Source organism: Corvus kubaryi, unplaced genomic scaffold (assembly GCF_017639235.1).
Source record: "Corvus kubaryi isolate FWS band 111438036 unplaced genomic scaffold, C.kubaryi_AGA036_p1.0 37387, whole genome shotgun sequence".
Lineage (NCBI taxonomy): Eukaryota > Metazoa > Chordata > Aves > Passeriformes > Corvidae > Corvus > Corvus kubaryi.
Window position 1 is genome coordinate 14,441,130 of NW_024581129.1, and position 17,876 is coordinate 14,459,005.

The 17,876-nt window shown below is 49.6% G+C and overlaps 1 protein-coding gene across 6 annotated transcripts in view; it reads left to right on the forward strand.

Moving 5' to 3' along the window:
- Positions 1-4,199: 4,199 nt before the first annotated feature.
- Positions 4,200-17,876, forward strand: part of SEC14L5 (SEC14 like lipid binding 5) — a 39,781-nt gene continuing 26,104 nt past the window's right edge. Inside the window, exons 1-5 of one of the 6 annotated variants that reach the window (XM_042036927.1) lie at positions 4,200-4,281; positions 8,059-8,164; positions 8,740-8,900; positions 9,535-9,649; positions 10,029-10,104. In XM_042036927.1, the coding sequence (XP_041892861.1) occupies positions 9,633-9,649; positions 10,029-10,104 (93 nt within the window). In that variant the 5' untranslated portion in view covers positions 4,200-4,281; positions 8,059-8,164; positions 8,740-8,900; positions 9,535-9,632. Of the gene's footprint in view, positions 4,282-4,552; positions 4,683-8,058; positions 8,165-8,739; positions 8,901-9,534; positions 9,650-10,028; positions 10,105-11,954; positions 12,059-17,876 lie in introns of those variants that run through there. The other 5 variants (XM_042036926.1, XM_042036928.1, XM_042036930.1 and 2 more) reach the window with 5 other exon arrangements.

Here is a 17,876-nt window from a genome sequence, read left to right on the forward strand (position 1 = left end):
TGGCTTGCTTCTAAGGTTGTGGAGATGTGCTGCTGTAGCAATGTGCTGTGTTTGTCTCAGAGAATCTGCCTCAGAGGGTCCCAGCATGACTGCACAGAAATGAGAAGGAGTATTTGTGATAAAAATGAGACCTGAACGGTATTAGATCTTCCCGAGTGGGCTTCCAGATCCTGAAGGGATCCTATAAGAAGGATGGAGGGGGATTTTTTACAAGAGCATATAGTGACAGGACAAAGGAGAACGGCTTCACACTGACAGAGAGTAGGCTTAGATATCAGGAAAAACTTTCCTGTGAGGGTGGGGAGGCCCTGGCACAGGGTGCCCAGAGCAGCTGTGGCTGCCCCTGGATCCCTGGGACTGCCCAAAGCCAGGTTGGATGAGGCTTGGAGCAGCCCGGGACAGTGGAAGGTGTCCCGGCCGATGGCAGGGGGTGGAACTGGATGGGCTTAAGGTCCCTTCCAACCCCAACCATTCTGTGTTTCCATGATTCTATGATAGGCTGGAAAATGGCAAATATTTTATGAGCCAAAATGCAGAGAGACCCCCATAAAGAGAGCATGTCAACACACTGCAGGTGATCAACTCAAAAAGATACATTTAAAGAGCATCAGCAGGATCAGCTGTTGAGCTGGAAGCTTTGGGAGTTAAACATCACTGATGGGATTGGGTTTATTTTGTATTTCTCTTATGCAAAGCAGAAATTCAGTTCTTAGCTGCTGGTGGGTCGGGAGGGTGGGAGACCCCTCTGCCTCACAAAATAAACCAAACCAGCACTGGAGTATCTACTTTAACAGCTGCAGAAGCAGGGAAGGCAGGGCAGGGAGCCACCTCGGCATTATCTTGGAAGGTGCATGCAGCAGAGCCATTAGCACACAGTTTATCTGCAGTCCCACGGGGAAAGGAACCCAATCTAGGTCTGCTGGACTCGAGCTCATTTAGGTCTCCAGTTTCATCCCTGCCAGTGATCTCTGTCAACTTGCTGTGTGACCTTGGGCAGCACATTTCATCTCAGTTTTGCACCAAAAAACAAACAGGACTGAGAGTGGTATGGGGAAGGAAAAGCCCTAGAGATCCAAGGAATATGGTGGCAACCTCCTGGCACAAGAGGGTCTGTGAGGGCTGTGGGATTGGGTACTGCTGGTCTGTTTTCAGTGAAGAAAGCCTCAATATTTCAACTTTTCCTGGCTCTCAGAACAGCAGACCCAGCTTTTTCTCAGCTTTGGTGAAACAGAGCGAGGTGAAGTGTTTAAAAGGTGTCTTTGCAGAGGCGTGGAGGCAGCAGAGGTGAACTCCAGCCCAGAATAGTGCAGTGGAGTAGGCTGGTGTGTTTATCCCAGTGCTGGAGGCTGTTGTGTGGAGCCTCTTCTCTCTCTCAGCTCCACTCAGTGACACCTGGACTGAAGCCCAGGTTTAGAGAGCGGAATACACCTCCACACTGCTTTAAATGTGGCTCTGAAAGGCAGGTGAATTTTACTGGTGAATTTTTAAAGCAGGCCTTGAATGTTTAAACAGTGCTGAATTTCTAAGGGTTGTTGAACACGTGTGGAAGAGGGCTGGACAGCACCTCCTCAGCGTGACACTGCAGAAAGGGCTGGGCTGGCGGTGTGAAGCTGCCTTTCCTTTCCTGCTTTTCCTCAGGGATCCAGGGGGATCCTTCTCCTGCTCAGGGCTGAGTCTACCCCAGCAGCTCCATGACAGACCACTGAATTTTCTGGCCTCGCTGATTGCAGCTTTGCCACAAACCTCCTTGGCAGCTCCCTTCAGCTGCTTTCATAATAAGGCAAATAGGAGTAACAATACCATGAACAATCCCTACAAGCTTTTTCCTGCACGTGATGCGCCAATGCACTTGAATTGCTGTTGAGTATTTTTAATTTAGGCCACTAGATGAGGCATAGAAGTTGAGACAAAAGCAGAGTTTGAAGTGAAATGCCCTTGGAATGGGGGAAGTGGAGGTTGAATGATGTCTCCAGTCCAGATGTCCTTCCCGGAAGACATTCTCCTTTCGAACTGCAGGAGTTCCTGGGCTGGGCTGCTGAGGGGTGAGAACTTCTTTCTGAGCAGCTCCCATGAGGAAAAACTGAGGGTCAGTGCCAGCCCTTGAGGCAAACACCCAGTCCTGGCAGGGATTGGACAGTCAGGGCCCTTGGGGATGCCCTGGGGAGTTGGCCCTGTGTCAGGGGAAAAGGCAGCCCACTGACACTGGAAAATGCCAAGGTGACCTTCGGGCAGCAGGAGAAAACAAACGTTGGAAAATGAGAATTACAGTCAGGGCTGCACAGCAGAGAAAAGGATGGGCTGGGACTCACCAAAATCTCTTCCAGCTTTTATGACCTGAACAAAAGGGAAACCACCACAGCTAGGGCACAAAGTAGTTGCAGGCTGGTGTAAATTCTGTAGCAAGAAGAGGGAAATAGTGCTTTTTTTTCTTCTCTTTTCTCTGAGGAAATTTAATAGTAAATGAGGAACAGGAGAGAAACACAACTTCTTTGAAAAAGAAAGTTGCATTGTGATGGGAAATTCAGAATATTTATCTATAAATAAATACATTTTGGTTTTATTCTGAATATATATTTATAAAGTAGATGTTGCAGGCCTTGAATAACTTTGTGGCTTTTGATGCCAAGTTGTGCTGTAAAGGTCTTTAGGAAAAGTGCTCTGACTCTGCGGGCTGCAGCCTTGGTAGCTCTGACATTCGATGGTCTGTGGGTTGGTTGTTTTTGAGCAATGTCAGGCTAGTCTCCTCAGTCTGAGATAGCAGAACATTTCAGGAAATATTGCTGATCAGAAATAGCACTGCAGCTTCCTGAAATGCCTGCCCAGATAAGGGGACACTCCACAGCTGGAAGTGATAAGGAGGCAGGAAAAGACAAAGCAGCAGTAAATGTGATGTTACTTCAGCACCAGCAGGCAAAGGGGCAGCTGGGCCTCAGGAAGAACGTGAAAGGAGGCTGTGAAGGTGCAAAACATTCCCCAGCTGGTCTCCCACATCCCTCTCCTCCACCACTCCTTGACACCCCAAAGTCGGGCAGTGCTGGCATCATTTCCTCCACAGAGCCACGGCCTCAAGGACTGTCACTGGCTGGTGACAACTCCCCAGCACACAGCCTGACAAACAGGGGCCACTCACCCTGAGCTCCAAAGCTCCCCAAGATTCACCAAACACTGCACAGATTTTCAGAGCTAGGAGGAGAGGGGGAAGCTGAGAGGTGAGGATGCATCCCAGTGTCCTTCTCAGTGTCGCTTGGCTGGGTTATCCCCTTGTACCTCATTGGAGAGTACAGTTTGGGGAATATTTGCTCAAGGTGTGGGTTCACAGGTGTGTAATAAGCCACGTAATAAATCAAATAATACAGTGCAGTGATAGAGTTAAGGGCTGAGGTGAGCAGGTCCCTCTGCTCATGAAGGGCTGATCCACCCTGGGATGAACAGAATTAGGTTCTGTTTGGGACCTGTGGCTCTGCCTCCTCCAGCCCTGACCCGAGCAGGTTCCTCCTCCTCAAGGGCAGGTGCCAGTTTGGGGAGAATCGTAGAAACATAGAATATCCTGAGCTGAAAGGGTCCCATCAGGATCATCGGGTCCAACTCCTGGCCCTGCACAGACACCCCAACAATCCCACCCTGTGCACCCCTGAGAGCATTGTCCAAGCACTCCCTGAGCTCTGGCAGGGTTGTTGCTGTGACCACTCTGTGGGATGGGGTGAGCTCATCTCCGCAGACATCCCTCGTTATTCTCCCTTTCTGCCCTCATGAGACCCCACCTGGAGACGTGCCCAGGTCTGGAGTCCTCAGCACAGGAAGGACATGGAGCTGCTGGAGCGAGTCCAGAGAAGGCAGCAAGATGATCAGAGGGATGGAGCAGCTCTGCTGTAGGAAAAGCCTGAGAGAGCTGCGGGTATTCACCTGGAGAGAGCTCCGCGGAGACTTCAGAGTCCCTTCCAATGCCTAAAGGGGCTTAGGAGAGCTAGAGAGGAACTTGCGACAAGGGATGAAATGCCAGGCCAAGGGGGAACGGCTTCCCACTGCCAGAGGGCAGGTTTAGGTGAGATATTGGGCAAGAATCTCGCCCCTCACGGCCGGGACCCACCCTCCCCTCAGCGAGATGGCGGCGGGGGGGCCGCACGTGCGCGGGGGCGGGGCCTGCCCGCGCCCCCCTCAGCACAATGGACAGCGCCCCGCGGGGGGCGGGGCCGGGGCGGGGCCGGCCGAGGGGCGGGGCCGCGGCAGCCGCGGGAGCCGCCGAGGGCGGGATGGGTCCGGCCGGGCTGCGCCGCGCCCGCGGTGAGAGGGAGCGGGACGGGCGGGAGGGGAGGAGGGAGCTGGGATATGGGATCGGGAATATGGGTGTGGGATACGGGAGGTGGCCGCGGTGGACAGCTCTCTCCCGGGGACCCTCGGGACCGCCGTGTGAGAGAGGGGCGGGGGGGGGGGGGGCGGGGGGGGCGGGAGGATTTTCCCGCCCGGTGTGCCCGGGCCCGTCGTGAGGGGACACAGCAGGGGCGGTGGTGGGTGTGGGGGCGCCGGCAGCCGCTATCCTTCAGCCACGGGAAACCGAGAAGGGAATTTCAGTCATAATCCTGTGGGATCAGGGAGGGAGCCGGTGAAGACCCGGGCGGTGGGCTCGGGCTGGCCGGGGATCTCTTCAGATCAAGGACAAAAGACAGCGGTTTTAAAGTTGTCAGGTTTGTGTCGTGCCTGGGGGGAGTAGGACGGACGCGGCCGAGGGGCGGGTGGGGCTCGTCCATGTGGGCTGAGCCGTGGAGGGGGCTGCGAGTGGGACCCCAGCATCAGCCCCAGCGGCTCCGGGAGCCGCGCACGCCGAGCTGCCCGGGGGCTTGGGGTTCAACAAATCTACCCTGAAAGCAGCCCTGAAGTATTCGAAAAACTTAAAGGATGATCTCGCTCAGTGGCTGTTAAATGCATTGATGGATTTAACAGGTTGCCCAGAGAAGCTGGAAATGTACGAGGCCAGGTTGGACGGGGCTTGGAGCAAGCTGGGATTGTGGAAGGTGTCCCTTCCCATGGCAGGGGGTGGAACTGGATGGGCTTTAAGGTCCCTTCCAAACCATTCTGTAATTCCATGTTTTCAAGTCAGCTTCTAGGTGAACCAAGTATGTTGTCTGGGTCACTTGGCTTAACTCCTCCAAGCAGTAAAATTGGTCTGTAGATGGTGAGAAGGCGCTTGAGTTGATGGCACTACTTACCTGGTGGGGCTGATGACAGCCAGCCTCTGTTCAAAGAAAATACAGTTGCAAACTTCACTCAAGGCAGACTGAAACAGTTTGCTGGTGCTTTGTTGTGCTGTCGAGTGAGCTGCTGCCTGGGTGTGCTCTTGATTTGCACGTTAAACTGAAGCATGGGGTCCTTGGCACAAGAAGGATATAGGCTTGTTGAAGTGGGTCCAGAGGAGGCCACGGAGATGCCCCAAGGGCTGGAGCCCCTCTGCTCTGGAGCCAGGCTGGGAGAGCTGGGGGTGCTCACCTGGAGAGGAGAAGGCTCCAGGGAGAGCTCAGAGCCCCTTGCAGGGCCTAAAGGGGCTCCAGGAGAGCTGGAGAGGGACTGGGAACAAGGATTGTGAGTTTGATGAGGCCCTGGCACAGGGTGCCCGGAGAAGCTGTGGCTGTCCCTGGATCCATGGAAATGTTCAAGGCCAGGTTGGACATTGGGGCCAGTGGAAGGTGTCCCTGCCCATGGCAGGGGGTGAAAGAAGATAGGCTTTAAGGTCCCTTCCAATGCAAACCATTCCAGGATTCTGTGTCTCCGTTCTTAGATTGTATTTGAGAATTGAACTATTTCCTATACTGTGGATGGATAAATTGATGTGCTATGACTTCCTGTGGAGTAGGCAGGTGAGGAATGAGGGGCTTTCCTTCAGGAATGCTTATCTCCTGCTGCAGGCTGGCAAATAGCAGGGAGTTAATGTGTTGCTGTGCATAAAAGTTCCATGGTGGTTTTTTGGTGAGAAAATTACCTTACAAGATGGATGTGTGGAAATATTGTGCCTGGAGCTTGTTGTGATACACACATGGAAGAGAAACAGCTCTGAGGGCAGAGTGCTGGACACTGTTCCGTTTCCTTCTTCCCCTCAGCCAAAAAGACTCTTGTTTATTGTGTGGTCAGGAATGTGTAAATGTTGTTTGGGTGTTTGTGTTGCTTGCCTTTGGTTTTGATCCATACCAGGACTCCAGGTACCTCTGCCAGGTGTAGGAGCAGTGCCCAGGCTCCACCTCAGCACAGTGACCTGCACCCTCTGTGCTGCTTCACCTCCTCCAGAAGTGTTTCTCTGGGGGCAAGATCAAGCCCTGCCTGAGCAGGTGTCTGCTTCTAAAAGATGGTAAAGGTTTATTGTGGCGCCGTTCCACCTTGAGGCTTCCTTATATCAAGCTTCAAAAGACTTGTTCTTAAGTTCTTAGGTGAAAAAGCTCTAATAAATATCCTACAGCTTGGTACCATGTTATTAATCTGTGTGTAAAGCATCAATTACAATATCTCCTTAAGAGAAAGGCACTCCAGGCAGAGGAAATGTTGCACACCTTTCTCTCCACCTTTCTCTAGAAGGGAGGAGGAAAGAATACAGCCCCGTGGAGTCCCCCTTTTCTAACTGGAAATGTCAGCTTAGCTGGGTGCCACAGCTGGCTTTCACGTGGTGTAATGGTATTTGAGGAAGTCAAGAATCCTGCTATTTTCAGCAGTTCTGTGTCAAAAACAAACAAAAAAAAAACCTGCTCAGTTCTCTTCAAGATGAAAAGCAGCCACCACAGGTGGGAGAAGTTAATAAAGTCACTTGCTGCCAGTTCCACATCCAACAGGCAGCTCCAGTGCGGTAGGAGCTGACTGAGTTCTGTGCCTGGATGAGAAGCAGGGGGCGGGGGGCCGCCCTTGATTCAGGGCTTTCTGTGTATTTTATCTATACTCTCAGTTTCTGATTTCCAGCCATTTGGCTGTATTCTGTCAAGTAAGCTGCTCCTACAAATAGCAGAATAGAAGTCAAGCATGTGGAAAATCCCTCAGGTGCACTGTGGCTGATTCTAGAGGAGAAGGAAACACACAGTTAATGTCACTGCCTGTCCCTGTGCTGTGTGTAGCGATGTGTGTTCCTCACGGGAGCCCTCACAGGCCTGGCTCGTGTGCTGGGGGAGCTTTGCACACTGGGGGTGCACCACTGCTTCTTCAGAATCCATTTCTCTGGAATGCTCCCAGAGTTACAGCAAGTGCTATCAGGGGTCCATATCCCTCCTCTTCCCACCTCCTTCCCTGGTACACCCAGCAGGTGGATCTTGAGCTTGTAATGAACTCTCTCTACTTGGTTCTCGGAGGAGTTGCTGTGTGGGCTGGAGCAAAAGGGGTGCCCAGGGAACTGAGGCTCTCAGGGCTCTGTGCTGTTGGCACAGTGTGTCACAGGATGCTTTGAGAAATGTGGTGGCTGCTGCTGTTTTCTGTGTTCAGGTGGGTAAGAACTGAAGTACTTTTAGTATCTACTTAGGATGGTTAGGGTTGTTATTCCTGGGATAGTTGTTAGTAGCCAGATTTATTGCTTCAATGCATTGGCAACTCCAACCTCTGAGCTTTTATCAACTATTCTGGGCTTGGCCAGCTGGAATTGAGCCTCTTTCCTGGTGTTTCCCCATGGTACTCCAGGTGTGCTCCACCTGTGGATTGGGGTTTCTATGTGGTCATGCTCTTCACCTGAGTTGTCTTTCCTCATATGTTTTTTTAGCCAGATGCAAATAGGAAGTCGAGCAGGGAGCCTGGGCCACTCTGGAGCTGAATGGATGTTTGAGGAGCAGAGATACTCTCTGGTTGGGTGGTTTCTTTCTGGTGGTTGAATATACCTGTTTATAATTTGAGTGGAACACGAGATGGCTTTAAAAACACATCTGTCCGTGGTGCTAAAGCCCTGGGAAGATGCACGTCTTGAGCTAATGTGGCCCAGGTGCTCCATGGTAACACCTGAGACTCTTTGTCTTTACCAGTGCTAATCATCATCTGCCGCTGGGTGGGCCAAGCAGCCACCTTTCACTGCTTTTTCTGATGTTTTTTTTCCTTTTTTTTTCACAGGAATTATAGCGGGAGTCTCTGTTGCTTTGAGAAGCACAATGACGGTCTCACAGCTCTATTTGGAGAAGAGGGTGTAGAAGGTCTGCTGCCACTGCACTCTCCCGAGGTATGAAAGGTTTCTAGGGCAGGTGTGAGTTATCAGCTGTCATTTTTCCACAGCTTCCTGTGGGTGTAATAGTCACTGGCTCTTTTTTCCAGCCTTCCCTCAGCTGGAGAAGCACAGAGGCAATAAGCCTGTGGCAGTCGGGTCCAGCAGCTGCCAGTGAGCAGTGTGTCTGTCCAAGCAGCAGAGTTCAGGCTGCTACGCTACAGCTTGTGCCATCCCACTGTTCTGTGGCTGATGACTTAATTTCTGGGCTGTGGGTGATTCTAGACTGGTCTGTCCTGAGCCTTCCTGCTGTGGAGGTTTGTGACCTCCTGCAGAGGTGCAGGAATTCCTGGTGTAGGAGGTGAGGTCAGAATAAGCAAGATCCCAGCTAAATGTGCTTGACAAGGCTTCTCCCGCTCTATTTGCGCTCACGGGGAGGGTCCCCGCCCAGCCTAATCATGTTACAGGTCGTGTTCCAAGGTGCCCTGTGCCTCTTGGCTCGGGTATCTGATACCTGATAGCAGCCCGGGCTTCCTGGGGTGTGCTTGTCCTGCTCCTTTCACTGCACTCTGGGTTGGATGCTCTGCTGGTAGGTTCTCTCTGCATTGACTGGCTTGGCGTGGACTGGCTTTTAGCACCAGTGAGACTGAGAGATCCAGCGAGTCCTGACCTTTGCTCCTGGGGTAATGTGATCCTCTGCAGAGGAACTGTCTGATCGCTGGACCCTATTTCTCCAAAAATCCCCCATTCTCAGGTACTCAAACTTTTAAAGTCCTTTTCCCCTCGCCCTTGCTTAGATTTTACAGTGTGATGGCATTTTGCAGTAATTTTTGAGGGAGAATCTATTGCCTATTCATGTTTCACCTCTGGTTTTGGGCTGAAAATGTCAGGGATAAGTTGTCTGAGTGCTCTGACTGTTGAGTTCAGCGCTACACTGCGTCATGTTGCCGAGGGCTGTGTCTGCTCAGCAGTGGAATTTGAGTGGGGTGGAATGAGCACAGTGCCTCCAACCAGCCGTCCAGCCTTTTGTGTTCCTGATATTCGTGGATGGTATTAGTAGGAGCAGTACAAAGGAATTCCTAAAGGAATTGCAGAAAGCAACCTAATAATGCTTTTTAAAATGATTTGTGTACTTCCCTTGAGATGCTGGTTACTGATGCATGTTTGAGGGTTAAAACCCGGGTAGGAGAGTCTGAGGGAGGAATCCTGATGAGAACAGTGAGAGGTGGCTGGGAGCAGGGAAATGCTGAGGACGGGATTGTTCCTGTTGCCTGTAGTTCTTGCCTCAGTTCAGCTGGAACAGTGGGCATCCTAGCAGTGGGATGTGATTGCCAGCTTAACATCAGGCATGTTCTTTCAGCATGGTGGTTCCTTTTCCTTCCTTTCAGTGAGCTAGAACAACTGAATCCTACTTTGTGCACAAAAGCATTTAAAACACCGCGATATGGGAAGCTGTGGAAGCTTTCAATGAGAAAAATTTTGCCTAATGATTACAGATATAAGGTAAGGAAGGGGCATAGGGGGAAGAATTGCCATGGAGCTCTGTAAGGCTCCTAAGACAGGCTCCTTCTCCAGAGTACGTTTCATTCTGGCTTTGCATCTCTGTACTGCGCTTTAATTAGCGTGAGTTTTGTTGGAGCTGCAGGTTGAATTTACTGCAGTAGTGTTGGGAAGCAGCACAGGATGCTGGACACAGCCCCGGACTGGGACTGCAGAGACTTGCCTCTGTCTCTGCCACTTACTGGGCAAGATATTCTACCTAATAAATCTCCTTCTCTCTGTTTGTAAGAAAGCTTCTAGTAAGGTCTGTAAAAATTGCCTGGAATGTATTGCGCTGCTTGGCATGGGGGATCTAAAATGTTCCAATTTCTCTCTATTACAGGTGTGTGGTAAAAATGGTGCAGAAATACCAGTCCCCAGTTCGAGTCTACAAATACCCTTTTGAGCTCGTCATGGCAGTGAGTAACATGCAGCACTTTTCCTGCTCCAGCTGCTGAGGGCCAGTGGGAGGTGGGGGACTGGGGGTTTGGCTGGATGTCTGTGACAGCCCTACTGCAGGAGCAGAGCCTCAGCTCTCCTCCTTCAATTTTCCAAGAAAAATAAGGATCAGTATCCCAGCATTAAGAATGGCAGTTTAGTTGTTAGAAGGGGAAAAAAACCCAAGAAAATCCAACCTTCTGTATTTATTCTTTGATGAGGAAGGAAAAAAAAAATTGACATTGTTAGGCAGGGTCAGTTTGTGGCCAGACACCTTCTTTGCCATATCACCAAATGCCACTCAGTTCACAATCTGTCCAGATGTGATCCCAATCAGCACTGTAGTATGGATATATCTACAACTGGATTCTGAATAATACTGAGCTTTTTGATTTGGTTAGAAGCTGGAAATCTTTGGGAAAAATCTTCTGTATTGTTCTTCCCTGTCCACTCTGTGATTGAACTGTCAGGAGATCTCTCTCCAAATCTTGTGATTTCCACAAGGGGCTTGAGGGCTGTCATTGAGCTTCATTCACTGGTGATGCAGAAAGCTGCTGTTGACCATGGGAGCTGCTTTAGGCAGAGTTTCTTTGTGATATTGTGGACTTTGTCACAATTAGGTGTGAGTCCAATACCCTTCTCAAAGGTTTGCTGTTGCATTTCAAGGGCAGCCCTGAGCATTTGGGCATTGTTAGAGGAGCTTGTTTATGAAGTCTTGCAAGGTTTGTTTTGTAATCTACTGGGCATTTCAGTCAGCTGTAGGGATCCCCAGGCTTGGTATTTGCCACTTTTATCCTGCTGCTTCCTCTGTTGCCTGTTCCCAGTTTCTTTAGTTTGTGGGAGCCCAGGAGAGAAGATGGAAAGCTGCAGCCACTGCAGGCAGCTGACATGAAACCCATGAATGGAAGGAACTCTACTGACTTCCTCTTGACAATGTGGCCTCTTCAAGATTCCTGAGAAATACATGCCTTAAGATTTGTTTTATCCAAAACAGTCTCCAGTCTTTTATTTTGTTAAAACTGGGGGAATCGGTTTGTGAATAAGGAACCCCAAAGGTAGCAGCAGCTTAGAGTGGTTGCTGTTCACTTTGCTCTCTGATCATCCAGATGAGCACTGCTTTTGCTGACAGTTGAGCTCCCTCCCAAATCCACCCCTTTTTCTCCCAGTCTTACCCAGATTTGCCATGTTTGTTCACAGCTAAACCAGTAACGTGCCACGGAATTGCCCTGACCAGTCTGGGGCTGATATTTGTGGCAGTGAAGCTTTCCTGGCTGTGCTCTTTGCTCTCTCAGTGCATCCTGTGTGAGAATAAGACACCAGTATCTGTGATGAAGATCCCGGGAGCCTTTGCTCCATGCACACCTCTCCACGTTCCTGTTGTCTGTATTAGCAGGATAAAGCTGCCACCAGATGCTCCTCAGTCGATTGGCTGCTAATAGAGGAGGGTGGCCTTGAGACAAATCCTTTGTAAGCTTGTTAGCACATGCCTAAAGGACAGGGGCTGGTGAGCTTAATTTTGAAGTGGTTTAGTTTTATTTGCTTTCAGTTTTTCAGCATAACAGAACTTAAAATTCCCTGGGAATTGAGGGCTGGGGTTGTAAATGTCATCCTTTAGTTGTTCAGCAAATCTTAGCAAAGTTGTCAGTCCTCTTTCTTATGAACAAGTTCCTTTTCCAGGGTCACACAGCAGACTGTGCTGCAGATTAGGGAGCTGAATACAGACCCCTTACACCCCCACCCCGCCCCCCCTTGATGTCCTGTGAAAATCCTGTGTTCCCAGCAGGATCTGCCGTTCCAAAGCAGCATTTCAATCTTGTGGTGGTCCATGCAGGCTGAGCTGGATGAAGACTTGGTTACCACTGTTGCTGTGTTCAGATGGAAGCTCCCATTTGTGTGGAGGCAGCGAGGATCTCATGGATCTCACAGAGCTGTCAGGTACCAGCTGTCAGTTGCTGGAAGTTTTGCAGGGAAGAGTGGGTGTGCAGTGAAGCTGTTTTGCTCCTCAGCACGTGGCATTGCTGTTAATCTCCTTCACCATAAATCTGACAGCAGCTTCCTCAGCACTGATACTCAGCTGCTTTCATCTTTTCCCCTCTAATGCTGTGTGGGAGCCTTTGGAGTGCCGAGGTCCCAGGCTGTGGTAGGAAAGCAGAGGTCGCAGGGGTGACCCCAAGACACCTCCATGTTTTACAGATCCCTGGGCACCCTTCAGCCTGATACACTTGTGTTTAATTCCTCATTGGGGAGGGTCATCCCTCACAACACAGCCTGAACAGAACACGGGAAGTAAGTTGGGAAAAGCATTTTTCCCTCAGAACCTCCAGCATTTGGACCCTACTGTAGAAAGCAGTGGGTGTGCTTTGCTCACATAGGAGAGTCTGAGAAATAGGGCTGTCACAGCCAAGTTTGGCAAGCAATTCCTTGCTTCCTGACCTGGCTCACACACATGGTGTTTCCCACCCTCAGGAGCAGGAGTTGTCCTCCCTGGACTTGTGCAGAGCCCATGTGTGTGCCTGGGACTGCGCTCCGGGGATGAGCCAGGGCTTTTCCTGGTGGTACCTTTGTTACTGTGTGTCAGGGTAATTGTCTCTGGATTTACACTCTGCCGTTTGCTAATGCTTCTGCAGCTGGGGTTGGAGCATTTGCAGGCAGGAGATTTGACGTGTGTTCCAAGTCCTTGGAAGAACATTCCCCTCCTTGCTCTCTTTGCCAGTCCTCTGCATCTGAGGAAGTAAAAAGGAATCAGCTTAACAAGTCTTTTCTTGTCATTTGGGAGTTCTGAATTTTCTTCTTTTTTCTTGTCCTTCCTTCTAAAAAAGATTTAAGGAAAGGGTGGTTTTTCCGTACCTGCCCAAGGTCACTGTAGTCATTTCCACCTGCTTTGTTCCTAACTTGGATTCACATTAATGGATCAAAAGTATTTCAAACACATATTCAGTGCCTGACACCTTTATCCCTTATACTTGAAAAGAACCTTGACTTCTGTAATGCTTTGTTATCTTGTCATGTTTTTCCTTTCTATTTTATCTTTTTTGTGTGTGTCCTCTTTTAAATGGAGCTGTTCCTCCAGTGGATTGTCCATGCCTCTCTGGGCCTCATCTTGTCTTCCCTTCAGTTAGATCAGCAGATCTGACATTGCATGTCTTCTAATTTTATCTTACAGCCAAGAAAATTCCCAAGTATAAACTTGCTTTTCATTTTCTTTCTGTTGTAGTTGTAGTTGGAAAGCTAAAAGGGATTTTTAAAAAATGTTATAATGAATGAAAAATCCAGAAGGAGAGGTACCTCTGCCACATATGAGTGATGTAAATATTTGTGAGCCTTCTCTGATGTATTGGGGGACGAGAATTTGGTTAGGGTGAGCGAGTCCAACATGCAGGAAACAGAGCTGAGAGAGATTGCATGTTTAATGTTATTTGCAATGAATTATTAGGTTAGATGAGATAGCTGTAGCTGGAGGGTTTCAGCTTTGAACGTGGTAGGGAGTTGAGTCCCTGTTATTTTTAGTAGTGCCTCAGCCCTTCGCCGTCACTGTTGACACCGGCCATTTTCACACATTTTAGAGGATTTATAGGATTAGGTCCCTAAAGCTACAGGTTGGGAATAACCCCCCAGAGACCTTACAGGGTCTTCTGTATGTGATGGATAATTTCAGTTGCTGCATTAGTGGTGCAAATGAGAAATCCCTGACAACCCTTGGCAATGGTTTCCTCCTCTTGCCACAGTGCACTTCATGTTCAGCTCTCCCTGCTAAGAGCAGTTTATGGTTTCTGCTGCAAGAGAGGGATCTTTCTGCACTGCTATATAAAAATAAGTCGTGATTTTGGAAAAAAAGCACAAAGATCAGGTGTTGGGGGGTTTGCAGAAGCATCAGCTCCCATTGCCTTTGCAGCTGTATTTTGTGCTTGAGACAAAACTGCCGTGGAGCCCCACATGTGCCTGATGTGAGTCAGTGCTGCTTTCTGCTTGACCTCATTTCTTGGTGCTGCCCACGGCATGTGCTGACACATATCTGAGCAGCTGGGAGCCCGAGCTCTTGGACACACACACACACACACACACAAAGAGCCTTGGTGTGTGTTTCTGTGCTGGCTGAGTGCTGCTCATCAGGCCAGGGCAATTCTGCTCCTGCAGCGAGAATTTGGGTGGGGGTGGCTCCTCTGGCGGTGCCTGTTTGGTGTGGGAGTGTTTCTCATCTCCAGCTTCACTCAGAGTCTCTGATAGACCTGTGGGAGCTCCTGAGTTCCCTGCCTGGGTCTGCAAGTGAAAGCTGTACCATCTGAGCTCCTGGCCTGCACTTCCAAGCAGCTCCCTCACTTCTGGTTTTAGTGGCAATTCAATGTTCGTTGAATCACGGAATGGCTTGCGTTGAAGGGACCTTAAAGCCCATCCCATCCCACCCCTGCCATGGGCAGGGACACCTTCCACTAGCCCAGGCTGCTCCAAGCCCCAATGTCCAACCTGGCCTTGGACACTTCCAGGGATCCAGGGGCAGCCACAGCTTCTCTGGGCACCCTGTGCCAGGGCCTGCCCACCCTCCCAGGGAACAATTTTTCCCCAATATCCCATCTAACTGTGCCCTATGGCAGGGTGAAATCATTCCTGTTTGTCCTGTCACTCCATGCCCAAATCCAAAGTCTGTCTCCAGATTTCTTGTAGGCCTCCAAGGTTCTTTACATTTGGTTGATCTGCAGTTTTTTATTTCATAGATAAGATAAAGTAGGAAATTAACAGTGGATGGTTCTGTTTCAGCTCAGTACAGTTTGAGTGTCAGAGGTTCTAATGAGCTGAGTGACAAATTTAATTCAGGCTGCAAATGCTGCAAGTTTATTTAAAGTCATAACTTACTTCTCATGGAGCAAGCAGCAGAAATATTCCTTCTCCATCATCTTTACTCTCTCATCCTGTACACAGGGTCATACCCATGAAAAGCAAACATCTGTGGTCCCGATGTGAGATGTCTTTTTCTTGTGCCTGACCCTCAGGAGCAGTCCTGATGATTGTCACTGGATTTGGCAGTGGTCCTCACTGCTGCCCCTCAGTCGTCAGCCTTCTCTGCACTGTTTGCACACTGGCAAAGCTTTTGCTCCTTTCCAGCAGTTGAGGATCTGGCCCAGGGTGACATGCAAGAGTCAACCATCCAGGACAACCTAAATCAAAATGCATCACTCATTTCACAGCCATCCCAACATTCTTTTGTGTCACCAGTGTTAGGAGGTTTGTAGATGCAGGCTAATTGAAAACAGCTCATTGCTGTTTTGGCTGTCAGGCTTAGCTGCAGGAGAAGAAACTGAATGCTGGAGGCCAGGTCCTGACAGCCAGAACTGCTTTTCATACTCTTTTTTCAAACTTACTTTTCTTTTCAGCTTCAACATGCATTGTGTTCAAGTTTTCAGATTTTAAGTAGCTTTATTTAATGACTTCTTCCTGTTGCCTTTAGGAGATTGAGTGTATAAAGAGACTGCTTAAATCCTGGTATGCTGGATGTGCTCTCCTCCCTAATGCTGTGGTGTCTTAAAGGGTTTGATATTTCACTGGCTGATGCAGTGGTGCTCTTGCAACAGAACCTCTGAGCCTCCTTATGCTACTTAACACCCAAACAGCTTGGGGTGTGCCTGTAACAGATCAATGGTGTGAGAGCTGTACCGTGCACGAGCAGGCTGATGTCTAGCAAGGATCACGTCAGCTCTGTGGGTTTGTTCAGAGTGACAGTTCAATGTGTGTTCACAGCCCAGCCAGGTCTCAAAGGCTGCTGCTGTCTTGCTTCCTGAGTGCTGCAGGTTGTTTGTCAGGTCACTTGTAGTGCCATGGCACTGATGCACCACAGAGGACACTTGGGGGGGGGGTTCCTGCATGCTGAGTTGTAATTACAGGCTGGAATAGCCCCATCTGGAGCTCCAAGGTGTTGTCGCTATTCTGGTATCATCACAGCCTGGATTTAGATAAAGAAAAGTAGAATCTTAACTAAAATATTTGATGCTGGCTCATAGCCTCTACTTTCAAGTGTGAGCTCTGGAGCCAGGAGAGCATTTGGTGCAGGGAAGCAGAGCAGTTCCTGGCAGCTGGAATCCTCAGAAGCAGAAGTGAAGGCACAGAGGGCTGTGTGAAGTAGCCAGAGAGGTTGGAGTGGAGCTCTCAGTGCAGCAGCTGCAGGAGTGCCAGGGGAGAGGATCCTGCTGCCCTCTGTGTCCCTGGGTAGCTGCAGGTGACACAGGGAAGAGCTCTGCAGTGTGTCCAGTGCTTGGAAGCTCCTTTGGAGCTGCTGGGATGCAGGTAATGGCACAGCTTTTAGGTGCTGCCTGAAATGGTATTGCTGGGTGGCAGGACCCTGGAGATGGAGAGAGAACCAATGTGCAGGGGAGGAAAATGCTTCAAAACAGGTGTTCTTTGGTGATCAGTCCATGCCACACATGACATGAAATGCCTTGATAATAACCTAAGCAATAGTTAAGAAATCCCTGCAAAACAGCATCTGCTTTGTCTGTTATTGATTGTTACAGATTATAGATATCTGTTATAGATTTGCTTTTAACATATAGATTGTTGGGGATATTGAACTTGCCTCTTGACAAGTCCTCCTTGGATGTGGATGGTCTGCCTGCAGCCATGGGCTGTGCCAGGTATTTTAAAGAAGGCAGCTTCCCTTGTCCCTGCTTTTTGCCATGCTTGGAAGGTGAGTTTGCTGTGACTGCCAGAAGCTACTGGGTTAACATTTTATGCACTTAAGAGATAATCTAGTGTTGACTCAAGACATGATGCTTCAGTGTGACTTGAAGGCTTGAAACCCTGCTGTCAAGATACACTAAAAATACTCCCTCATCTTCCTGCTGAGCAGCATTTGGCACCAGGAGCCTGGGAGTGATGCTCTGTGTGTCAGCTGGGCTGGCTCTGCCCTGGGGTGCTCAGCCCCGGGCCCTGCCACCTCCTCCCTTGGCATTAAGCAGGTTGAGAGTGAGCAGTAGCTGGGAAAGAGCTGACATTTCTCCTGGGGTTGTGGTGTGGGATGTTTCCCCTCAAGCAAGTAGAAAGTGAGTGCTGTTTGTCACAGCTGCTGGATGATGGAAGAGCTGCTTTCTGGAAGGAGCTGATGGAAGAACTGCTTATTCATTGGGAGTTCTGGAGAACTGCTGGCAACATCTGCACGTCATGCTCAGTGTGTTTTGTGGGGGTGACAAAGGTCTCTGAGAGCTTTGCTTTGCCGCTGCTGGGCAGGATGGTGCTGGCACCATGTGTGGACTGGAGAAGATTTACACTAATTCCAAGAGTCTCTACAGGTTTAATCACCTTCTCCAGCTGCAGCATGGAGGTTATTTCCTTGAAGGATGGATTGTGTCTCAAGCTAAATCTGGTGGGTGCTGGCTGGTGCAGGGATGGCTGAGCTCTGAAGGCAGCTCCAGTTCAGAGGCACAGCCCAAGAAGACACATCCAGCTCTGTTGTATCACCTTTATCTCATGTTCCAGTAGTGACTAAAAGACCCTTCTCTACTGAATGTGTAGGTGCAGAAGACAAATTATAAACTCTTCAGCAGGGACTAAAAGAGGTGGTAAAATTTAGAATCATAATTAATTCTTACATCTCAACCAGTATGGGCTTGTTTTAACTGCTAAGCACAGTGACCTGCCCAAGTCTGATCCTGAATCATGGCCAATTTGTATAAATTCTCACTTCTGGCTTCTGGCAATGACAGAGTGTCCTTCCAAGTAGCCATTAGTTTGTGAGCCAGCCTGTTTGATTTTGGGGTGAATCATCAAG